This window comes from Crocodylus siamensis, chromosome 6 (genome assembly GCF_052110815.1).
Source record: "Crocodylus siamensis isolate JL-2025a chromosome 6, ASM5211081v1, whole genome shotgun sequence".
NCBI classification, from domain to species: domain Eukaryota; kingdom Metazoa; phylum Chordata; order Crocodylia; family Crocodylidae; genus Crocodylus; species Crocodylus siamensis.
Window position 1 is genome coordinate 726,642 of NC_143400.1, and position 20,264 is coordinate 746,905.

The 20,264-nt window shown below is 63.3% G+C and overlaps 3 protein-coding genes across 3 annotated transcripts; all 3 read right to left on the minus strand.

Moving 5' to 3' along the window:
• Positions 1-1,372: 1,372 nt before the first annotated feature.
• LOC149860302 (NTPase KAP family P-loop domain-containing protein 1-like) lies at positions 1,373-10,212 on the minus strand. Its single transcript, XM_090056100.1, has 4 exons — positions 10,076-10,212; positions 5,473-5,604; positions 3,589-5,345; positions 1,373-2,507 (listed from the first exon to the last, which is right to left on the minus strand). The coding sequence occupies exons 1-4, from the start codon at positions 10,092-10,094 to the stop codon at positions 2,193-2,195; spliced, it is 2,223 nt and encodes a 740-aa protein (XP_089912226.1). The 5' UTR covers positions 10,095-10,212; the 3' UTR covers positions 1,373-2,192.
• Positions 10,213-11,850: 1,638 nt separating this feature from the next.
• SDHAF1 (succinate dehydrogenase complex assembly factor 1) lies at positions 11,851-12,583 on the minus strand. Its single transcript, XM_090056257.1, has 2 exons — positions 12,515-12,583; positions 11,851-12,126 (listed from the first exon to the last, which is right to left on the minus strand). The coding sequence occupies exons 1-2, from the start codon at positions 12,573-12,575 to the stop codon at positions 11,858-11,860; spliced, it is 330 nt and encodes a 109-aa protein (XP_089912383.1). The 5' UTR covers positions 12,576-12,583; the 3' UTR covers positions 11,851-11,857.
• A 2,575-nt stretch (positions 12,584-15,158) lies between these two features.
• TBCB (tubulin folding cofactor B) lies at positions 15,159-19,941 on the minus strand. The gene is made up of 6 exons (XM_090056139.1): positions 19,744-19,941; positions 19,178-19,321; positions 18,736-18,832; positions 17,174-17,365; positions 16,694-16,766; positions 15,159-15,538 (listed from the first exon to the last, which is right to left on the minus strand). The coding sequence occupies exons 1-6, from the start codon at positions 19,864-19,866 to the stop codon at positions 15,421-15,423; spliced, it is 747 nt and encodes a 248-aa protein (XP_089912265.1). The 5' UTR covers positions 19,867-19,941; the 3' UTR covers positions 15,159-15,420.
• Between the last annotated feature and the right edge of the window lie 323 nt (positions 19,942-20,264).

Sequence of the window (20,264 nt, forward strand, 5' to 3'; positions counted from 1 at the left end):
GCCCTGGCTGGTGGGGTGGTTACTCCTCTTTCAAGTAGACCCCCAGCAGTATAAATCCATCTTCTATTTATAACACTTATAGTTTGGAAATGACTTCCTATAACCCCTTCCCTCCCGTACCGTCCCTTCAACCTGCTCTTCCAGGCAGTGATATCTGGGCCAAGATAAACTCAAGGGGTCAAGCTGGTAACTCTGAGCCTGGTCAAAGCCACAAAACATTCGGGGTGTAGGTTGTAGCTGCACTGGTCTAAGGACAGGGACAGACAAGGTTCTTTGGGTGAATCTGGTATCTTTTATTAGACCAACTTAAATAGTTGGAAAATAATTTTTAAGCAAGATTATGGGTTCAAAACCCTTCGCCAAGCTAAGACTTCCTTGGGATTTTGCTTTTGGGTTCAAAAACACTTCATCAGGCTAAGACTTCCTTAGCCTGACAAAGGGTTTTTGAACCCGAAAGCTTGCTTAAAAATTGTTTTCCAGCTGTTTAAGTTGGTCTGATAAAAGATATCAGATTCACACACAGAACCCGGTCTGCCTCCAGAACATTCAGGACCTTTATGGGCCGGCACAGGAAAATCCAGGAGGAGAAACAAACACACGAATATCACTCAGACCGAGTCACAGCCTGCTGGTAACTCACAAGCGGGTGATTACGCTGTTGCAAGGGGCAGCCTCTCATTTCTAAACCATGAATAGGCCATGGGCCAGCCCAGTCTGGGCGCACACAACACACTTCCTCAGATCCAGCCTATCGATACCTCTGGCAAACGTGCCAGTGTTCCCAGTTTGCGCCATCTCCCAGTTTCATCACAGCAGCAGGAGATGGGCCAAGGAGATGACACCTCTCTGCCCCACCGGACAGAAAGCATTGCTCAAGAAGACGTGCCGTGACACAAACAGGACGAACAACACGGGTTAGAAGAGCTGAGCTGGCAAGGGGTGGTGTCCCCTCCCCACATCCTGCCCCGGGATAAAGGAGCTGTTAGCGTTTCAGCTGCTTGCAGGGTAATTTGAAGCGGAGCAGACCAGCTTGGGAGGCCCCACAAGCCACAGGCTGCCACTGCCATGGACCCCTTGGTGCGACTCTGTGTTGGGGACCAGGCCCCCCCAGTGAAGCTCCAGCAGCCCCGTGGAGACTCTGACTTGCTCCGTGGTGGGGACTGGATACACCAAAAGGGTCTCCGAGTGGGACAGGAGCTAGGACAGCCAAGGGCATCACCTCTGTCTGATCTCTCCTCCAGGGGGGGACCCAGTGGTACACCTGCCCCCTGCTTTCCTGGCCCGGGCCACAGCATTCGGGGTGTGGACACACCATGGATTTCTAAAGGGGCACCGTGATACTTTCAGACAAAAGACCTCAATGGGCCAAAGCTCTGGATCAAGTAGAAATCTCCGGGTTTAATCCCCTGCGTCACATGCAGGTGTTTGCAAACCTCCTGGTAGTGATGTTGTGCAGCCCCCCACTTAAAAGATCTCCCAGTTGAGAACCACAACCATAGTTATAGTTTCACAGTTTCTAGGGTCGGAAGGGACCTGAGCAGATCATCGAGTCCGACCCCCCGCCGTGGCAGGGAAGAGCACTGGGGTCAAACGACCCCAGCAAGGTGTTCATCCAGCCTCCTCTTAAAGACCTCCTCTTAACCACGAAGGGTCTCATGCGGGAGACGAGGATGTTTGGGGGCAATATCTTTTAATCTGACCAATTGGATGGTTGGGATAAAGTTTGGATGAAAAGTTTGTGCTATAGAAAAAAAGAGATACCGAGAGAGTGATCAAATCGATCTACTCAAGGTTAGCCTATCAGGTGCAAATCTACCCTGCCTTCTGCTTAACTTCAGACTAACACAGCAAAGTACGTCTCTCTGGGACAAAGTCAGACGAGCTTTCAAACCCAAGGTATTCTTCGCTCTTCATTGTGACAGCTCACCCAACTTCATCCCTACCATACAGCTACTCCAATAAAAGATATTGCCTACCAAAATCCTGGCCTCTTGCTCATTCCTGAACCATCACAGCTACAGCATCACCCCAGCACTGCCGTAAAGGGATTTTGTGGATTTTTCATCCGTGGATAGACCCGCACTAAAACCTCCCAGGACTTCACTCTGGGAGGAAAAGCAAACCTCCCCAGAGCCAGACGGGAACAGCCACCCACCCACCCACCACCCTGTCCGACTGCCCGGGATGCAGATTCATCTCCCCTCCAGCAGATCCTCTCGGGAGAGGGTCAAAGACAGCCAGCTGCCTCTGGAGCTGTGAACGTCCTTCTGGACGGCCTGCCTCGTGCACCGTGGGACTGAGGACACAACCACCCCAGACGGGCTGGCCTGGGGGAGGACTCCTAGGAAGTGCATGCTGAAGAGAGTCCATTCTCCAACGCTCATGCCTAGGGCTGCTTTGATTTCACCGCTGTCGCTGTAGACAAGGGCCCAACCATTCAATTGCTGCTCTTTCAGCCTCTCCTTGTAGAGCTGGAGGTTCCCTTCTTGAAAGCCAAGAGTAGCCATCTGGAAGAGAAGAGGGCGCATCTGTGAGTGCCACCCCTCCAGTCATAAGACATGTCAAATGCATCACCGTATTTCCTAGCATACAACGTGCCCCCAAAGAATACACACGCCTTGTTTTTGGAGGCAGAATTGGGCAGGTTGGGGGCAGAAAAAAGTGCCCTGAGCCAGAAATTTGCTGAAAGAGCTCCAAAATCACAGAAGCATAGAAAACGAGGGTGGGAAGGAGACCATCTAGTCCAACCTGTGCTCAAAGAAAGGATGTGGACACGTGGGGGAGAGTCCAGCAGAGGGCAGCGAAAATGGTTGTGGGGACAGGATGGGTGAGGAGAGGCCGAGGGAAATGGGCTGACTGAGTCTGCAGAAGAGAAGACCGAGGGGGACTGAAGAGCAGCCTCCACCTCCCTGCCGGGGGCTGTAAAGAGGACGGAGCTGGACTGTTGTCAGTGGGGGCAGGTGACAGGACAAGGAGCAATGGGCGCAGGCTGCAGCAAGGGAAGTTGAGGCTGGCAATTTGGAAAAATTCTCTCACTAGGACGGTAGTAAAGCACTGGAGCAGACACCCCAGAGAGGTGGTGCAGTCTCCGTCCTTGGAGGTGTTGAAGGCCCGGGCAGACCAAGCCTTGGCTGGGATGGTGTAGTTGGGGCTGGTCCTGCTCTGAGCAGGGGGTTGGACTAGATGCGACCTCCTGAGGTCCCTTCCACCCTCATTTTCTATGAATCTATCCCAGCCAAGATACCTATTGATCAGGAGCTACGGCGCGTGGGAGCAAGGGGCACGGCCTCCGAGTCAGAGCTTCCTGGACCCTAAATGCTGGAGGCTGCAAATGAGAAAGGAAGAAGGGAAAACCCTGCTCGGACCCTGTTCACTTTTCCCTGCAGCCTGTGACACGGGACTGGACAAGACGGACCGAGGGCCTGACGCAGCACGTAGCCACTCTTACGTTGTAGTCCCAGGCACGTCGGCTAAACCCTGAGCAAAACCCACCTCCCGACGCACTTTGGAACCGGCACGCTAGGACCAGAGCACCCGTACGGCTCGGCGTTCAGAGGCCCGCAGCTTTCTAAGAGAAACATCACCTACCTCCTCGCAGACCTCCTCTACGGTCATGCCCAGCAAGGTGCACCTGGAGAGGCCGTGGGCTTTCTTTGTGCGTTTCAGGCTGCGGCTGCCTCGCTGCAGCTCCATCTGCCTTTGCAGGGACGGGTCGAGGTTGACGGTGAAGGGGTGGTAGAAGCTGGCATCCTTCACCTGGAACTGGCCACACAAGAAGCTGTGGAAGAGCTCGGGATCACGGTCCAGCTCCAGCAGCTTCTCCATCGAGCCCTTCATCAGGTCGAACTCCTCCATGTACTTCTCGTAAACCTCCCACAGCGGCATGTCAGGAGGGAGCGGATTTCCCCGGCAGCCAGCCCGGCGGCTCCTGTGCTCCTCGTCTTCGATGCACTGCAAGATCCAGCTCAGGCGGCACGGCCACTGGCTGGCCAGGAGCACCCACGCTGCCACCATCTGCGGGCAGACCTCTTCCTTGGGGACCTTCTGCACGATGAGGCGGACGGTGATGGCGATGGTGTTCACGATCCTGCGCATCTGCACGATGTTTTCTGTCATGTATTCCTTCATGGAGCCATGCTGGAGGGAGTCTAAAGCTTCTCGAATGATGTCTTTGGCTTTGACGGCTTTCCCGGTGCAGCCGTTGGACGGTGCTCGAGTGGAAGGGCCCGTGTCCACGAGAGGCACTTGGCACTCATCTGGGGTTGGGTTCCCGGCGCCGTGGTTGGCCAAATGATAGCGGGGTACCAATGTCCGGCTCCCCGTGCCATCCTTCGGGTCCTTCTCTTGTTCCTCACGACACTCGATGATGCCCCGGAAGAGGCGCGCCTTGGTCTCGCCGTCCATCCTGGGCACCGAGAAGGGTAGCGTGATGGTGCGGTTCAGGAACTCGTAGCCGTTGTTGGCCATGCCCTGCATGTACGTGGAGCTTTCCACGCAGTCGACGACCACACTGGAGTCCACGGCCAGGATGGAGATGAACGGGGCGTCGTAGTCTGAGAGGAGGATGTTCATGGCGTCCAGGACGCCCACCACCTTGTCGGGGCTGCACCGGTCCAGGTTGGTGATCTCCAGCACCACCCGGATCTTCCGCCGCTGGAAGATCTCCATGAATTTCAGGAACTCCGTGATGACCTTGACTTCCCTCTTGACGCTGCTCATGAAGCCCAGCTGGGCGCTGAGATCCGTCCGGTTCATCTGCCGCTCCAGCTGGGCTTTCTGCGTGACGACCAAGTTTCGCACCACCGAGACGGCAACCCGAATGGCTGCGGCCACAGAGATGCCCACTGCCGCGGCACCGAGACCCTCCGCGGCAACAATTGCATCCCCAGAAATGTCCCCAACAGGGACCCCAAAGACGAGGATGAGGACACCCCCAACCACGGCCACCGTGATCAGGAGAACCACCGCCGCCCAGAGAGGAAGGCAGAGGCACCTCTTACTGACCCACTCCCTCTCGGGGGGCGCGTCTAGGATGGGACATTTCGTACCCATGGCCCTGTAGAAGCTCATGGGCAGGAGCCCAAAGTGGCCTTCGACGCCATCACACAGGGCAGTGATGAGGCCGGCCCAGAGCTGGTCGCTGCCCGCGTACTCCCAGGCACTGAAGCGGATGAAGACGTGCTGGACGTTCCTCCTCTGCCTCTGCGCGGCCGTCAGGACCGGGCGGCAGAAGACCATGAGCAGGAGGAGCTTGAGCAAGTCCCGCCCGGAGCTCCCGCGCTGGCTTTGCCCCGTCCGCTGGACTTCCTGCTGGTCCTTCTTCCTCGACTCCACGCGCATGTAACCTGGGGAGGGGCAAACGAGGCAGCCTGAGCATCCCGCCCTCCCTGGGAAAGCTGGAGCTGGGCAGCCCTACGGCCTCCTTTGCCCTTCCCGGCACCCCTCGACGGAGCCCCCCCGACCAGGACTCACTCTGGATCTTCTGCAGAAGGAAATTCTTGCAACGGCCCCATGGCGCGTAAAACCCGACGGTGACAGGCGTGGGCCCGCAGTACAGCGCCTTGGCGAGGGAGAAGCAGTACACGTCCTCTTTGGTCTGGAGCTCTGCAGGGGGAAAGCATGCAGGGACTCGACCGGCACACGGCAGCTCGGGGACTCTCCAAGCAAACGTAAAACATCTGCCGGAAACGTCCTCGGAGATGAAACCTCCACCTATCCCCACCGCAAGGACAGTGCGGCAACCTCACGCTTCAGCAGAGGAAACTGAGGCTGAAGAGCAGGAACGTCCCGATTTGGAGGTGGGGTTGGGCATCGGCCCAAGGGGCATTTCCATCCTTGGGCGTCCGAGAGCAGGTTGAACAGACCTGGGGCTGGGATGGGGCTCACGGAGACGTGGTGGGACCCACCACGCCTGGGTGGCGAGTATCAAGGGCCACGGGCTGGACAGGAGGGGCAGGACGGGGAGGAAAGGCGGGGGTGGCGCTCTACAGCACGGAGGAGTGCACATCCTCGCCAGGCAGCACAGGGTCGGGGGGGCAGACAGAAGTGCTCTGGGTCTGAGTACAAGGCAGTCGAGGGGAAAGGGACTTAATGGTGGGGGTCTACTACAGACCTCCCGACCACGGGGAAGAGCTCGACCAGGAGTTCTCACGTCAGCTCACGGAGGTCGTTAGGTCCCAGGACGTGGGCGCCACGGGGGCCCTGAGCTTCCCGGACATCTGGGAGGAGCAGGCAGCCAGGTCTGACCGCTCACGTCAGTCCCTGGCCCGGATGCAGGACCTCCATCGAACCCAGGAGGGGCACAGCGCCACCGAGGAGACACCTTGCTGGACCTGGTGCTGGCCACGGGGATGGCCTGGTGCGGGGGCTGCGGGGGCTCGACCCCCTGGGCGACAGCGATCATCGCCTGCTGGGAGTCACCGTCCAGCACGGGGTGTCAAAGGCCGGCAGCAAGGCAGCGGCCCTAGATTTCAGGAGGGCGACTTCACCGAGCTAAGGGGAATAGTCGGGGAAGGACTGAGGTCCTGTGGGGGGGGGAGCCGGGTGTCCAAGGAGAGTGGTCGCTCCTTAAAGAGACGATCCTCCAAGCCCAAAGGGAGGTAATCCCAACAGGGATCAAAGGGGGCAGGAGGGCACACAGGCCCCCATGGCTCACCAAAAGGATCCGGGAACGTCTCCTGGCAAAAAGGGAGGCACGCACCCGATGGCGGGGGGGGACATCCCCAGGGAGGACTACACTGCGGTTGCTCGGGGGTCAGGCAGGCCAAGGCGGAGAAGGGACTGGGTCGAGTGACCCGGATCCAGGACAACAAGAAGTCCTTTTTTAAATGCACAGGGGGCAAAAAGAAGGTCCCGGGTAACATGGGGCCCTGCACGACACGCTAGGGAATCTGGCCGTCACACCAGATGACAAAGCTGACGTGTTTAACGACTTCTTTGCCTCCATTTTCCTGAGCAGGGACTGGATCGGCCCCCCACACCGGCCCCCTCAGGCCCCCGGGGAGGCGCACCCAGGCCCAGGGTCCGGGCGGATCTAGTCAGGGAGCGTCTGGAGGGACTGGACGTGTTCAAGTCAGCCGGCCCGGACGATCTCCACCCCCGAGCGCTGCGGGAATTGGCTGTGGTCATTGCGGGACCCCCGGCACGGCTGTACGAGCACCCGTGGGGCTCTGGGGTGGGGCCAGAGGCCTGGAAGAGACCAGCGTGGTTCCCATCTTCAAAAAGGGAGGAAGGAGGACCCGGGAACTATAGGCCAGTCAGTCTTACCTCGGTCCTGGGGAAGCTTTTTGAGAGAGTTATCCTGGCACATGTCCCCGAGGGGCCGGGAGGGAGATTATGCTCAGGGGCGACCCACACGGGTTCATTAGCGGCAGGTCCTGTCAGACCAACCTGGCGGCCTCCTACGGCCAGGTCACGAGATCATTGGACGCAGGGGGAGCAGTGGACATCGTCTTCCTGGACTTTCAGAAGGCTTTCGACACTGTCTCTCACCCTGTTCTCATTAAGAAACTGGGGGCTGTGGTGTCGACCCCACACAGTCAGATGTGTCGCCAACTGGCCGGAGGGCCACACCCAGAGGGCAGTGGTGGACGGGGCATGTTCGACCCGGAGGGAGATGGGCCGTGGGGTCCCCCTGGGCTTGGTCCTCGGGCCCGCACTGTTCAACATCTTCATCAGTCCTGATTTGGACGAGGGGGCAAAAAGCACCTGTTCAAATTTGCAGATGACACTAAGATGTGGGGGGACGTGGGCACACTAGAAAGAAGCATCAGGCTGCAATTGGACCTAGACAGGTTACAGGGGTGGGTGGACGAGAACAGGATGGGTTTCAACACTGACAAGTGCAAGGTGCTGCACCTGGGGAGGAACAACCGGCACCACACCTACAGGCTGGGGGACCCCCTTCTCGTCAGTGCAGAGGCAGAAAAGGATCTTGGAGTCATCATTGATGCCAAGATGAACATGGGCCGGCAGTGTGGGGACGCGGTCAGGAAGGCCGACCGCACCTTGTCCTGCATCCACAGATGCATCTCGAGCGGGTCCGGGGGGGTGATCCCCCCCCTCTGCGCGGCACTGGTCAGGCCGCAGCGGGAGTCCTGCGTCCAGGTCTGGGCGCCGCACTTCAGGGGGGATGTGGGCAGCACGGAGAGGGTCCAGAGGAGGCCACTCGCATGATCAGGGGCAGCAGGACAGGCCCTATGAGGAGAGGCTGAGGGACCTGAACTTGTTCAGCCTCCACAAGAGGAGGCTGAGGGGCATCTAGTGGCCTGTTACAAACTAGTCGGGGGGGACCAGCAGGCACTGGGGGAGTCCCTGTCCCCCCAAGCACCGCCAGGAGTGACCAGGAATAGCGGTCACAAGCTGGCAGAGGGCAGGCTTAGGTTAGACATCAGGAGGTGCGACTTCACGGTCAGGGCAGCTAGGGTCTGGAACCAGCTTCCAAGAGAAGTGGTGCCGGCTCCTACCCTGGGGGGCTTGAAGAGGAGATTACATGAACATCTTGCCGGGGTCGTTTGCCCCCCGTACTCCTTCCTGCCATGGTCCCTTTCGACCCGACCTGACCAACTATGGTGAGGCAGAGGGCTGGACTAGAGGTGAGCTGGTGAGGTCCTGTCCAGCCTGACTTCCCCTGGAGGACCACTGCCCCACACCCCGCGAGAAGGCAGGACACCGAGTCCCTTTCCCCCGCGCTGGCAGTGAACTTCCAGAGGCCGAAGAACTGCCCGCAACCTCTGCCCATGGTTAAGCAGCCTGTTTAATCAGCTGGCAGGGAGGGAGCCATCAGCACCGATTTCACCAGCACGTTTGTGGGGACTCACGTGGCTGGGGACCGCGGGGCCTCCCCCAGCCAGGAGGAGGAATCCAGCCGCCAGGGACAAATGGGGACCCAGTCCCTGAAGGATACCGGGCAGCGGATGCCCCCAGTCTTTGCCCTTCGCCCCCAACACAAGCAAGTCGAACCCACTGCGTTCGCCCCCAGCTGCTGCCCCCTCGCTGGCTGCTTCGGCCTCTCGCGGAGCCTGGCATGGGCACCGCTGCTGCAGCGTGTGCCTAGGAAGGGAGATTCATAACCCCGATAGGGGCTCCCCCTCTGCCCCTTCACCGTGCTGCCCCTTGGAGACGCCCATTTCTGCGGCTTCCAGGGGTTTCCCAATAGCCGCATTCAGACCAAAGCTTCTGGCTCGTGCGGTCCGGAAGGAAAACCTCCCTACGGCCCTGCGCAGAGATCTGCTGGAGCTCCGAGGCACGCGCAGCTGCGGTTCGCCGCACTGGATGCGTTGACTCTGAACCCTAACGATGGCGCCGTTCGCAACCCCCGGGGGGCACTGCCCGTCCGGCGCGCTGGAGCAGCACCCCGAGACGGCCCCGGCAGGGTTAAAGCACCGTGGCGCCAGGTGCCGCACACACGTGGGCACAACAGCGGGGAAGTGCCTGTCCCCAACAGGCCTCCAGGCTATGTCAGTGCCATATTTCCTAGTATGCAGCCTGCCCCCATATAAGAAATGTTTTTAAAGGAATAAAGAACAAGAAAAGATCTTTCCAAGGAACTGCTCGCTATGTGGCAGCAAGTCGTTAAGTACCTGCTCCTACAGCTCGAGCCCAGCCTGTCGCACAGCAGCTACTTTTCCTCCCCCCTTCCCCAGAGCAGAGGTGGTGGAAACTGCTATCGCCGCGTTTGTTCGCTTACCATGCCCTCCATTTCCACCAGCTGAATCCGGGGGCGGGGAAGAGGGGTGCGAGAAACATGGTAGTGCTTCCCACACTGGGAGAACCGCCGATGGAGACCGTGGCCAGGGTGGGACGTATTGGCAAAACACGGGTCCTCACATTCCCCCACCCCCGGCTGCCACGAATGACGCCGCCGATGGGGGGGCCACACGTTGCCCCATGGAGCCAGCTGCCTCCACCGGGGCCGGGCCGAAGCAGCCGTGCCACACAGATCTGCTTTCTGAAACCAAGTTCTCCTTCCCTACGCGCAGGGAACCAGGGAAAACCGGGCCGGTATCTTGTTTGCAGACATGTTGTATGCCACAAAGTACGGTATTGCCATCACGCAAGCGCCTCCCCCAGTTACCTGGGCCACAGGAGACCATCTCACTGGCGGGTCCCGAAGCTCAAGTGGGCGGAGGGTCACTGGGTGATGAGCGGAGCCAGCTGGCTAGGGAGAGACGACAGCGGAGGAGCCCCCTGAACCAGCCAGCAGCTCTCAAGGGCCACCGACCTCTGGGGTCTCTGGGTCAGGCTGGGGAGAGCCACATCCACCCCCTCCAGCTGGGGAGAGAGAGGAGAGATGCTCACAGTGGAAGAACCACTTGCAAATCAGAGGCAGAGATCCTCCTGGCCCTGCCCAGCCCTGCGGGCAGGGACGCCGAGGAAGGGCGTGAGATCACGCACCCGTGGAGGCAGAGCTGGGCGTGGGACCCCGGAGCCCCACCGAGCCAGCGCTGCAAGGGGAGAAGGCAGGAGTCCGGGCTCCGTCTGGTAACCCCCCGCCCCGCGCAGCCCCCGCCCGCGGCCCAGCCCGGCCCCTCCCGGTACCTGCGCTGCGGCCGGCTGGGCGCTTCCGGCCGCGCTGGCACGGCCTGGACTTTGCCCCCACGACAGCCCGGGGCCGCGCCGGGGGCGGGAGCCCCGAGGCAAACCAGGAACGCCCGGCGCTGGGTTCGGTCGCCTGGCGCAGGCGGGCGCAAGGAGACCTTTCCACTTCCAGCACTATTCACCGCTCCATTTTCTGCTCCCTGCCCCATCTGATCTGCTGCCCTGCTTTCTGCTTCCTTCCCTGCGCCTTCAGACCTATCTGCTGCTCTTCCTGCTCCTTGGCCTGACTGCTGCTCTGCTTCCTGCCCTGTGCCCCCCTCCACCACTCTGCTATTTGCTCCCACTCCTCATGCAGAGGAGCTGATGGGGCTGGGGGCACAAGGCAGGGAGCAGAAAGCAGAGCAGCACATTGGTTTCTGCTGCTCAACCATATCAATCTGCTGCTCCACTTTCTGCTCCCTCCCTTGTGTCCCCAGTCCCCTTGGCTGCTCTGCTCCCCGCCCGGGGTCCAGTCTACCTGCCCCGGGCCCCCAGACTCTCCCCGGCCCGTCTGCCACTTGGCTTTCTGCTCCCTGCCCCGTGGCCTCAGCTCCAGCTGCTGCTCTGCTCCCTGCCCATCTGCTGAACAGCATCAGAGCTGCCCTTGCTCCGTCACGGGACCCCGTCGCGGCCGTTCTCCCCCCCCGGGGGTGGGACGGTCCCAGGATAACAGCAGAGCCAACGTCACCACAAAACACCCTTTACATACGTTACATTTATGCTGCCAACCCCCACCCGGCGGTGCACCAGGATCAGGGCCCAGGGCCCAGGCCCCAGCCCCTTTCTCCCCCTGCATGCTGGGACTGGAGCTGGGGGGGCAACGCTGCCCCTCCCACAGCAGGATTGGGCCCTGGGACTGGCTGCATCCAGCACAGGGAGGTACAGGGCTGGGAGACACAGCAGCGGGGCGTGGGGGCACCCGATTTCTATCCCGTGGGGTGGGCTGGACGTGGCCCGTGAGCCAGAGGTCAAGCGCCCTGCCCAAAAGGTGCCAAGCGGGGCAGTGGGCACAGGTCACGCCTGTTTCCCTCCTCCACTGCCCACGGGCGGTAAATCAGAGACGTGGGTGGAAATCCAGATAATTGAACATGAGCTGTATAAAACGAAGGCGGGGGGCGAGCTGGGAACATGCTCGTCCTGAGGACGGACCTGGAGGGGCCCCGGGCAGCGAGGGTGCCCGCGTGGTCCCCGCGGGGTTGCACCCGACGCGCCGGGAACGGCTCCGAGGACCCCGCTGCGGCTTCCCTCGCGGACCGCGCAAGCCCCCGGCTGCGCGGGGTCACCGCGGCTCCGGGCCGGGGGGCAGGAAGACGCCGAGCCGGGTGGTGCGGGCGTCCCGGAGCTGCTCCAGCTGGCGCTGCCCGCGGCGCAGCAGGTGCTCGATGCGCAGGACGTCGGAGCCGGGCAGCGCGGCGTTCCTCCGGAACTCCTCGCGGACGCGGGGCGCGAAGCCCGGCTTGCCCCGGGCCGCCCGCAGGCACTGCTTGTACAGGCTCAGCACCTCCCGCTGCAGCCGGCTGTGCCGCGCCATGGGGCACGCGGGCGGCGCTGCCAGGGACGAGGGGCGGGCGTCAGTGCCACAGGAGCCCGCGGCCTTGCACGCGCGCGTGCGAGCAAGCACACGGGCTCCTTCTTGTGCGTGCATGAGCCGTCGCGCCCCCCCGCGTTTGCACACGTGCGTGCGGGCAAGCGTGAGGACCCTGCTTTGCACACGAGCAGGCAAGCAAGCGTGCAGGCTCCTTTTCAACCGTGTCGCTCACCTCTACGCATGCGCGTACATGCAACCGGGCACCCGCCCCCCCCAGTTTGCACGTGTGTGAGCAGCTGCAAGACCCCCCCTCCCACGCACATGTGCCGTTTTGCACATGTGGGTGCAAACAGCCGCACCCACACTCGCAAGCCACCAGCCCGGCGGCACGAGCGCCCCCCCCGCTACCTCCACTTCCGACCCGGCCCGGACCGCTGAGACACCGACTTCCGCAGGCCTCGCTCCCCATTGGCTGCGGCCGAAGCCCCGCCCACCCCGGGGGCGGGGGAGCCCGGGGCCGAGCCCGGCGCTGGGGGCGGGGGCTTCGGCCGCAGCCAATGGGGAGCGAGGCCTGGGGGTGCCGTCTCCGCCGCGGGGGCACGGCCTGGCCTGGGGGCGGGGCTCCGTCGGGCGGCCTCGGGACAGGGGGTCGGGGGTGGGACCGGCGCCTGGGGGGGGCTCGCCCTCCCCGGAGGTTTGAGTCCCGGCGGGGGTGGTGGAGGTGGGGCCGGCCTTGCTCGGACGCGATGTGACCCCCCAGGTCCGTCCGACCTGGCTTCCCATAACCCCCCGCCCGGTCCCCGCGGGCGACGACAGCAGCTTCGCTTCCCCTGGTCGGAAGCGGAAGCGGAAGCGGAAGCGGAAGGCGTCGGGCGGGGAGCCGGGAGCCGGCGCAGGTCCCGGCCTGCGGGCCCCCCCTTGCCCCTCCCTCCCGAACAAGGCGCCGCGCGTTTTGCAGCACGTTGTACACGGGCAAATACGGCAGGCCGGCTCTCCTGGGCACGGCGCCGCGCAGGACTTCTGGGCCTGGGGGCAGGAGACGGGACCAGAAATGAAGGGGGGGTCAATGCTGTCATCTCTTGGGGCAGCAGCTGTGCAGAAATCCCCCCCTTTGCCTCCCACTTGACGCAAGCCAGGTCCCCCCCCACTTTTTTCCTTGGGCGCCGTGCTTTGATTTAGTCTGTAAGTAAAAACCCAGAAACTAGCCAGAAATTCGGAAGAAAGGATAGGAAGACCCGATGTGAAAGGATCGTCGCATCCGCTAGCACAAAGACTGCTCTCGCTTGCGCTTGCTCGGCCTCCTTGGCTCTAACCCCCCCGCCCCCTCCTCTCCCCGATCAGTGAAGGGTCGGGCTGGGGTCTGCTGAGGAGGGAGGGAAGGAGGGGACCAGCGGAGCTAGTCTGCGCTCCCCCATCCTACCTGAGGTGAACCAGCGAGACTTTGGGTGGAAAAAAGGCACCGAGAAGTAATCCTGCGGGCCGAGCAGCCCCACGGCTTGCGGGGACTGTGCCCCGGCTGCACCGAGCCTGAACAGAGACCAGTGCCCAAGCGGTGGCAGCGCTACCCCGGGCTCGTGGGTGGCCTCCCGAAGCGGGGGCAGCTGTAGAGGCCCCATGGGAGGCTTCCCAAGTGAGGTTTTTTGGCCCTGGTAGGGGGAGGCGGGTGGCTCTGCGTAGTAGCAGCCTGTGCTGTGCTGCTACAGTGCCCAGTTAGCCCACGGGCCAGATCCACCTGGCGGTCCCGGGCACAGCAGGGCCCGTCTGGCCACCTGGAGGGAGGTGGGGGACAGCCCGGCTGTAGATGGGCGTGACCCCACGGGGTGGAGGGGAGGGGGCTTGACCTGGCACTGGGGCTTAGGCTTTGGGACTTGGGCAGTGGGGTGTTGTACAGCATGAATTGCCCACCAATTAAACACCCCTCACCACCAAATATCCTGACCTGCGGGGAGCACCCCAGCCCAAGGGAGTGGCGGGCACCTGGCGGGGTCGTGGTGATGCATTGTGGCAGGGCCCCCGGCCCAGAAGGGCCTGAGATGCCGCGGGGGGAAGAGCCCCAAAGTCCTACCGGCCAAGGGCCTAGACGGAGACGACCAGGGGTGAAAACCAGAGGCCTAAGGACCCATGCGGGGGTCCGGTCTGGGTGGCAGTTAGAAGGGGAGGGCGGCGGAGCTGGAAGTACTGATCAGTCCCCTTCTGGGTTGTTTCAGGGCCCCCATCACACAGGAGCTTTGCCTGAGCTGCTGCTTCTGCGAATCGCCCGGCTGGCCCAGCCCCTGGAGGCCTCTCGCTGCAGCCCAGCCCCAGGCCCTGCTGGGCGCCCGGAAGGGGACCGGATCCCTGCGGGGAAACCACGCGGCAGCCGGCCCTGGGAAAGCGATGCCAGGCGAGGCCTCGCTCTCTGCCTGCTCCCTATCCTGGCTGGAGGGTCTCGCCCCTCGCTGCACTGGGGGCCGGGAGAGATCTCCCCCTGCTCAGACCGGTACAAACTGGGCGGTTTTGCCTTCCTCTGCAATGGGCGCATGGCCTTGGCCTGGCATCTCTGAAGCATCTATTTACCTTGGTGGGGACAGTAGCCCCTCGGTCACAGAGCCTCCCCCCCCCCCCCCCCCGCAAGGATCCAGAGGCACCCCCCACTATGGACCCAGCCCTGTTTGAGGTCCCAGCCCATCACTGGGGCATTTGCGTGTTTTTTGCACCAGCTGGGGCACTTCTCTCCTTTGGGAAGGGGGGACTGTATTGCAAATGTACTGTGGCATGACAGGAACCACACCCCCTCCTCCAGGTAGAGCAGCCCCAAGACAGCGGGGCAGGGTGGGGTGGGGTTAGGCCAGCCCCCACCCCAAAGGCTACAACCCTCGTGTTGGCCTAAGGCCCCCAGTGCTGTTGAGAGCCAAGGAGAGTCCTACATCTATGCCCCAAGCTCCAACCCTCTGCCAAGACCCCCGCCCGGCTCAGGGGCATCCTGGGCCTCTCTGCTCTGTCGGTCTAATCCCCTTCCCAAGCTGAACCTGCGGCATGAAAGCACTTCCTGGGTCGCTGCTACACAGGCAGGTCAGACACATCTGGGCAGGTTTATTAGTCTCACGGTGTCAAGCAGGTGGGGGGGGGGGGCAAATAATAAATATTATTAATAAGAGTAGTGGCATCTTTCACCGAACAAACAGAAACAAGCAGGAGTGCAGCTGCTTCTCACGGCTCCGCCTCGCCGCACAGATCTGAGCCCAGCAGCTCGGGGGGCCTCGATGTCCCTGTGAAAGGGCAGGTGGGGAGGGGCAGGGGGAAGCCTCAGCCTCTCCCCCCACCCCCTTCTGCCCTCACATCTCGTCCTCCAGGCCGTAGTCTTCCTCGGGGAAGTCGCCCACCGTGATGTGCTGCGGCTTCACGAAGGCACCGTACTTGGGTTGGCACTCGAAGTAGCGCTGGCCGTTCACGCTGGGGGAAGAGGAGAGAGAGAGGCACTGGGGTCAGGGGCTTGATGGGAGACCCGTGCCCATGCTCCCGGCGCAGCAGCCACGAGGCGCCCCGGGACAGAACCGACCCACGTTCGGGCGCGCACGGCTCCTCCGCGGCAGGAGGCACCCGCTTCAAGCCCCCCCGCCCCACAAGGCTCCTCCTGCCCGGCTCTGTGGAGGCCTGATACTGCCGGAGGCATCTGAGAGCCATCTGCGAGCACGTGAAGGACTGCCGCGAGGAGGGAGAGAGCCTTATCTCTCGGTACACAAGAGGACGGGGCCAGCAGCTTGACGCTGCAGCTAGGGCGGCTGAGGCTGGATCTCGGGAGCCGCTTCGCAGGGCAGGGAGGCAGCGGGACAGACCCGGGGAGCTGTGGGCTCCCCGTTGCTGGAGGGGTTGAAGGAGAGGCTGGGCAGCCCCTCGGCAGGAATCGGATACCTGCGCTCTGCTACGCAGACTCTGGACTGTGCTGGCTGCCCCCGTGTCTGCTACAGTGTCCGGGGGCAGAGGGCAGGGTTTGAAGCCTCCCCCAGAGGCGCTGGGTGCAGGCGGGGTTGGGGCAATGCTCCTCTGGCACCAACCCCACGGGGTCCTGGCTGGAGGGTCTCGCCCCCACGCTCAGGCTCAGCCCCACATTGCACTGGGGGCAGGGAGAGATTGCCCCCCTGCTCAGACTGGTACAAACTGCAATGGGCGCGTGGCCGTGGCCTGGTGTCTCTGAAGCATCTATTTACCCCCTTTGACCGCAGCAGGACGTTGCTTTCCCAGGGACGGGGTGGCCGGCGTCTCTGGGGTTATGTCAGGGCTGACTACTTTTAGACCCGTATAGCAGCAGGGTGGGGCCCCCAACGCAGAGCACAGGCACCAAATCAGCCCTGCCCGGTGGCTGTCCAGCCTCTCCTCGAACCCCTCCAGCAATGGCGAGTGCACAGCTCCCCGGGGCTGTTCTCCCACTGCCTCCCTGCTCCGACAGGGAAGAAACGTTTCCTGAGATCCAAAGCCGCCCTCCTCCGGCAGATGCATCCAGGCAGCGGGAGCAGGGACCTGGCAGCGGCAGGGCTCTCAGCTGGGGCCGTGGGAATCCTTCGTGGCCCCGACCCAGAGCCCAGCCTGGGAGGGGAGCAGACATCTTACCTGCCATCATGCTTCCCCAAGGGTTCGTCGTACTTGATGCCGATCCAGTAGCCTGGCTTGAACTCTGTGAGGCCTGCAGGGAGGAGGGACAGGCGGCGAGTCAGAGCACACCTGATCCCCACTAGCAGACGGGTCTCTTTGCTGTCAGGGGACCTGGGCGGGGGCAGGTGGGCACATCCGGCTCACGGCCTGGGGTACAAGAGTCACCCTGGGGCTGGGGGTGCTTTCCCCCAGCTCTGAGGGCAGGGAGGAACTGGGACAGGAGGTGAGCAGTGCTGCCCTGGGCAGGGGAGCGGGACCCAGGCTGGATTTCTGCCCAGGACACGGCGGGTGGCCGGGGAAAGCCGTGGGACCCAGAGCCGGGCTCGGGGCTGTTCATGATTTCCAAAGGACACGGGGCGGGGGGAATCCCCAACAACCGCCCCCCGCCCAAGGGACGCCCCGGTCTGGGAGCCAGAGCAGGGGGTGCGTAACACTCACCCACATACATCACTGTCCCCCGCTTGAGGGGCTGCCCAGCCATGCGCACCTCGCAGCGGGCGCCCACCGTGATGGCCTCGGCCAGGGCCTTCTCCTCGGCCAGCTTCTGCGCCTGCTCTGCTTCCTTCTTGGCCACCTCCTCCTCGTTGAAGCGGCCCTTCTTGCTGCGTTTGAGGAAGGAGCGCACCGAGTCTGTGGAGGGAGCATCAGAGGAAAGCGCAGCGTCAAGGATGGTGAAGAAGGGAATTGTGAACAAGGCAGAAAGTATCACGATGCCCCTTCGCGGACCCATGGCGCGTCCACACCTTGAACATCGTGCCCAGCCCTGGTCCCTGCACCTCCCAAAGGAGATGGAAGAACTGGAGAAGGGCAACAAGGAGGATCGGTGCTACGGAGGGGCTTCCCTAGGAGGGATTAACAAGGCCAGCCCTGCTCCGCTGCGTAGAGCGATGCTGCGGGGGGAGGACGGGACAGGATGAGGGCTTACGACGTAGTAAGTGGGGGAGAGTCACAGAGCAGGGGGGCGGAAGGGAGCTCAGGAGGTCACACCTAGTCCAACCCCTGCTCCAAGCAGGACCAGCCCCGACTAGGGATCGAGTCCTGGCTCTCGCCAGACGAGGACCAGGGTCCTGGCATGAACCGAGCAGGTGGCAGCGTGACACCGGCACCAGGACGGCCGTTTCCTCCCCCGTGGGGCAAAGGGGGGAAACTCGCAGGCACCAGGCGGGGAGGGAGCCGAGAGTTCAGCCAGATCCACCTGGGGGCTGGGCCGTGTTTGGAGGAAAGGGGCGTCGGGAGCTGCTGTGAGTGCGGGGCACGGCCTCGGGTCGCCAAGTCCTCGACCCTCAACGGCCGCGAGGCGGAGAGGGATGGGAGGAAACCCTGCTCGGAGCCCGCCACTCTCCCGTCCAGCACCACTCTGCCCCCGTGACATGAGACTGGGCAGGATGGCCCTTGGGCCTGAGCCCGTGCACGGCAGCTCTTCCGTCCTTATAGGAGGGGGAGGCCCCACTAGCTTCTTGGCAATGGCGCTACCATGCAGGTGGCACGGAGCCAGGTCGAGGCCACTGGCTGGGGTTTCTCTGCCTTGGCAGCAGTGGGGTAAAGCCCTCACTGAGGCAGCCAAGGCCAAACCCACCCCGCAGGCTGGGGGCAGGATTGTGGTGACACAAGAAGGGTCCTTGAGCTCAGCCCCCCTTCGTCACATCTCCCAGTTTAGCAGCAGCCCAGGTCAGCTCGACTCTAGCTGGGTGGAGGCAGCGAGAGCAGGACTAGCTTCCTCCCCCTCTCCAGCCTTGGCTTCCCCTGCTGCCGCTGGAGGCCGCTGCTTCTAGTCCTGTCCCCAAAAGCCATGGAGAGAGAAAGCCCATTTCTGTCACTCTGCCATCGCCCCAAGACTGGGATCCACCCCCCACCTCGGTCTTCTCATCTCCGACTCCGCGTCCCTGGTTCTCTCGGCCATTGCCCCATTTCGCCTCCCAAACCCCCGGTCGCGTTTGCTGCCCCGAGCCGGGTTCTCTCCAAGCCATCCTCGTCGTCCTGGGCCGCGGCGCAGCGGGTACCTGGTCTCTTCTCGTAACTGGTGTCCGAGATCTCGTATTTCTCCACCCTCGACAGGTCTTCATACTCGCCAACCTGCGCCCCACTCCGATCGATGACCTGGGGGAGGACGAGAGGCAGCCTGAGCCCCAGGCAAGGTCCCTTCCCACCCTCGAACACAACACATTAAGTGGACCCCCGGCTAGAACCCACGTCTAGCGAGAAGGCAGACGTAAGACCCGACGGCCAGGAAGGGAAACCAGAGGCAAACGACAGCAGTCCTAGAGAAGCAGGGCTCGAGGTGGCCTCCAGCACTGGCCCCGACCCCAGGGCTGCTGCTGGGGGGGTCGTGGATGCTGCAGAGGAAGGCCCCCCCCCTCCCTGAGCCCGGGCAGGGGTGGGCCCGCTCTGCCCCCATCGCCCTCGCGCCCACGGAGGGCGGCCCAGCCCCGTGCCGGCACCCACGTGTATGCGGCACCCGTCGTCCACGGGGTAGGAGCCCAGCAGGGCCTCGTCGCTGTCCAGCTTCATGATGAACTTGTCGTCGGGCGCGTAGAGCTCCAGGTCCATGCAGGACGCGGGGCTGCCCACCACCAGCTCCAGCTTGCACTAGGAGAGAGGGCCCGCAGGGTCACCCCAGGGCTGGGGCGGGGGGGGGTGAAGCCACCCCTGCTCCTCCAGCACGCCGGGGGGGGGCGGGGCGGGGCGCCGCGCGAGGGGGCATCCGAGCAATGGGCGCAAGGCAGCAGCTGCCACGTGCGGGGTGTCTGCTCGGGGCCAAAGGGCAGGGGTCATTTGGGGTCAGTGCGGGGGAAATCGGTCTGGAAGGTGGGGCTCAAGGCATTTCCGGTTGCGGGGGCGGGGGGTCTTCCTGATCATTTTCGGTCCCGGTTCGGGGCGTTTCCGGCTGGGGGGGCGTTTGCGGTCATTTCCGGTCCCGGTCGGAGGGGGCGGGGCGTTTCCGGTCCCGGTGCAGGGGGGCGTTCCGGTCATTTCCGGTCCCGGTGCAGGGGGCGGGGCGTTTCCGGTACCTTGAGCTCGGCGAGGGTGAGGCCGCGCGGGAAGCGCTTGGCGGCGCGGGCGGCGCGGAGGCTGCTGCTGACGGCCACGGCCACGGCCGCGGCCCCGGCCCCGCTGGGCGCCGCCAGGATCATGGCCCGTCCGCCCCGGTTGTCTCCCGCCGCGCCCCGCGCCCTTCTGGAAGCTTCGCCCCGCCCCGCAGCCACTGCGCCCCGCCCCACTCGCCCGCCCAATCCCGCCCGGCCGCCAATCAGCGCCCGCCCCGCCCCCCGCAGCGGCCCCGGGCCCCGCGCTCCCCCCGGCCAATCCGCGGCGGTGTTGCTTCGTGCGGGGGGCGCTCGGCCAATGGCGGCGCGGGCCGGCGGCGGGGGCGGGGGCCGGGCGGGGCGGGGCGGGGCACGTGCCATTGCAGCATCTTTGCACGGCGGTTTGCACGCGCGACCGGTCCTGCCTGCCCTCGTGAGCGCGCGTGTGAACGCCTGTCTTTGCCCGCGACTGCACACGTGATCTCGTGCCTGCTCGCGTGGCTGCA

What these genes read in the sequence shown, in the direction of transcription:
- LOC149860302 (XM_090056100.1), bottom strand. An exon ending in CCTTCTGCAGAAGATCCAGA is followed by an intron (nt 5,346 to 5,472) that starts GTGAGTCCTGGT and finishes GCCCCTCCCCAG; the next exon opens with GTTACATGCGCGTGGAGTCG. An exon ending in TAGAGGAGGTCTGCGAGGAG is followed by an intron (nt 2,508 to 3,588) that starts GTAGGTGATGTT and finishes CTTCTCTTCCAG; the next exon opens with ATGGCTACTCTTGGCTTTCA.
- TBCB (XM_090056139.1), bottom strand. Translation starts at nt 19,866, where the DNA reads ATGATCCTGGCGGCGCCCAGCGGGGCCGGGGCCGCGGCCGTGGCCGTG. An exon ending in CAGTTACGAGAAGAGACCAG is followed by an intron (nt 17,366 to 18,735) that starts GTACCCGCTGCG and finishes CTCCCTCCACAG; the next exon opens with ACTCGGTGCGCTCCTTCCTC. An exon ending in TTGGGGAAGCATGATGGCAG is followed by an intron (nt 15,539 to 16,693) that starts GTAAGATGTCTG and finishes CTCTTCCCCCAG; the next exon opens with CGTGAACGGCCAGCGCTACT.
- SDHAF1 (XM_090056257.1), bottom strand. Translation starts at nt 12,575, where the DNA reads ATGGGGAGCGAGGCCTGCGGAAGTCGGTGTCTCAGCGGTCCGGGCCGG. An exon ending in GGGCCGGGTCGGAAGTGGAG is followed by an intron (nt 12,127 to 12,514) that starts GTAGCGGGGGGG and finishes CGTCCCTGGCAG; the next exon opens with CGCCGCCCGCGTGCCCCATG.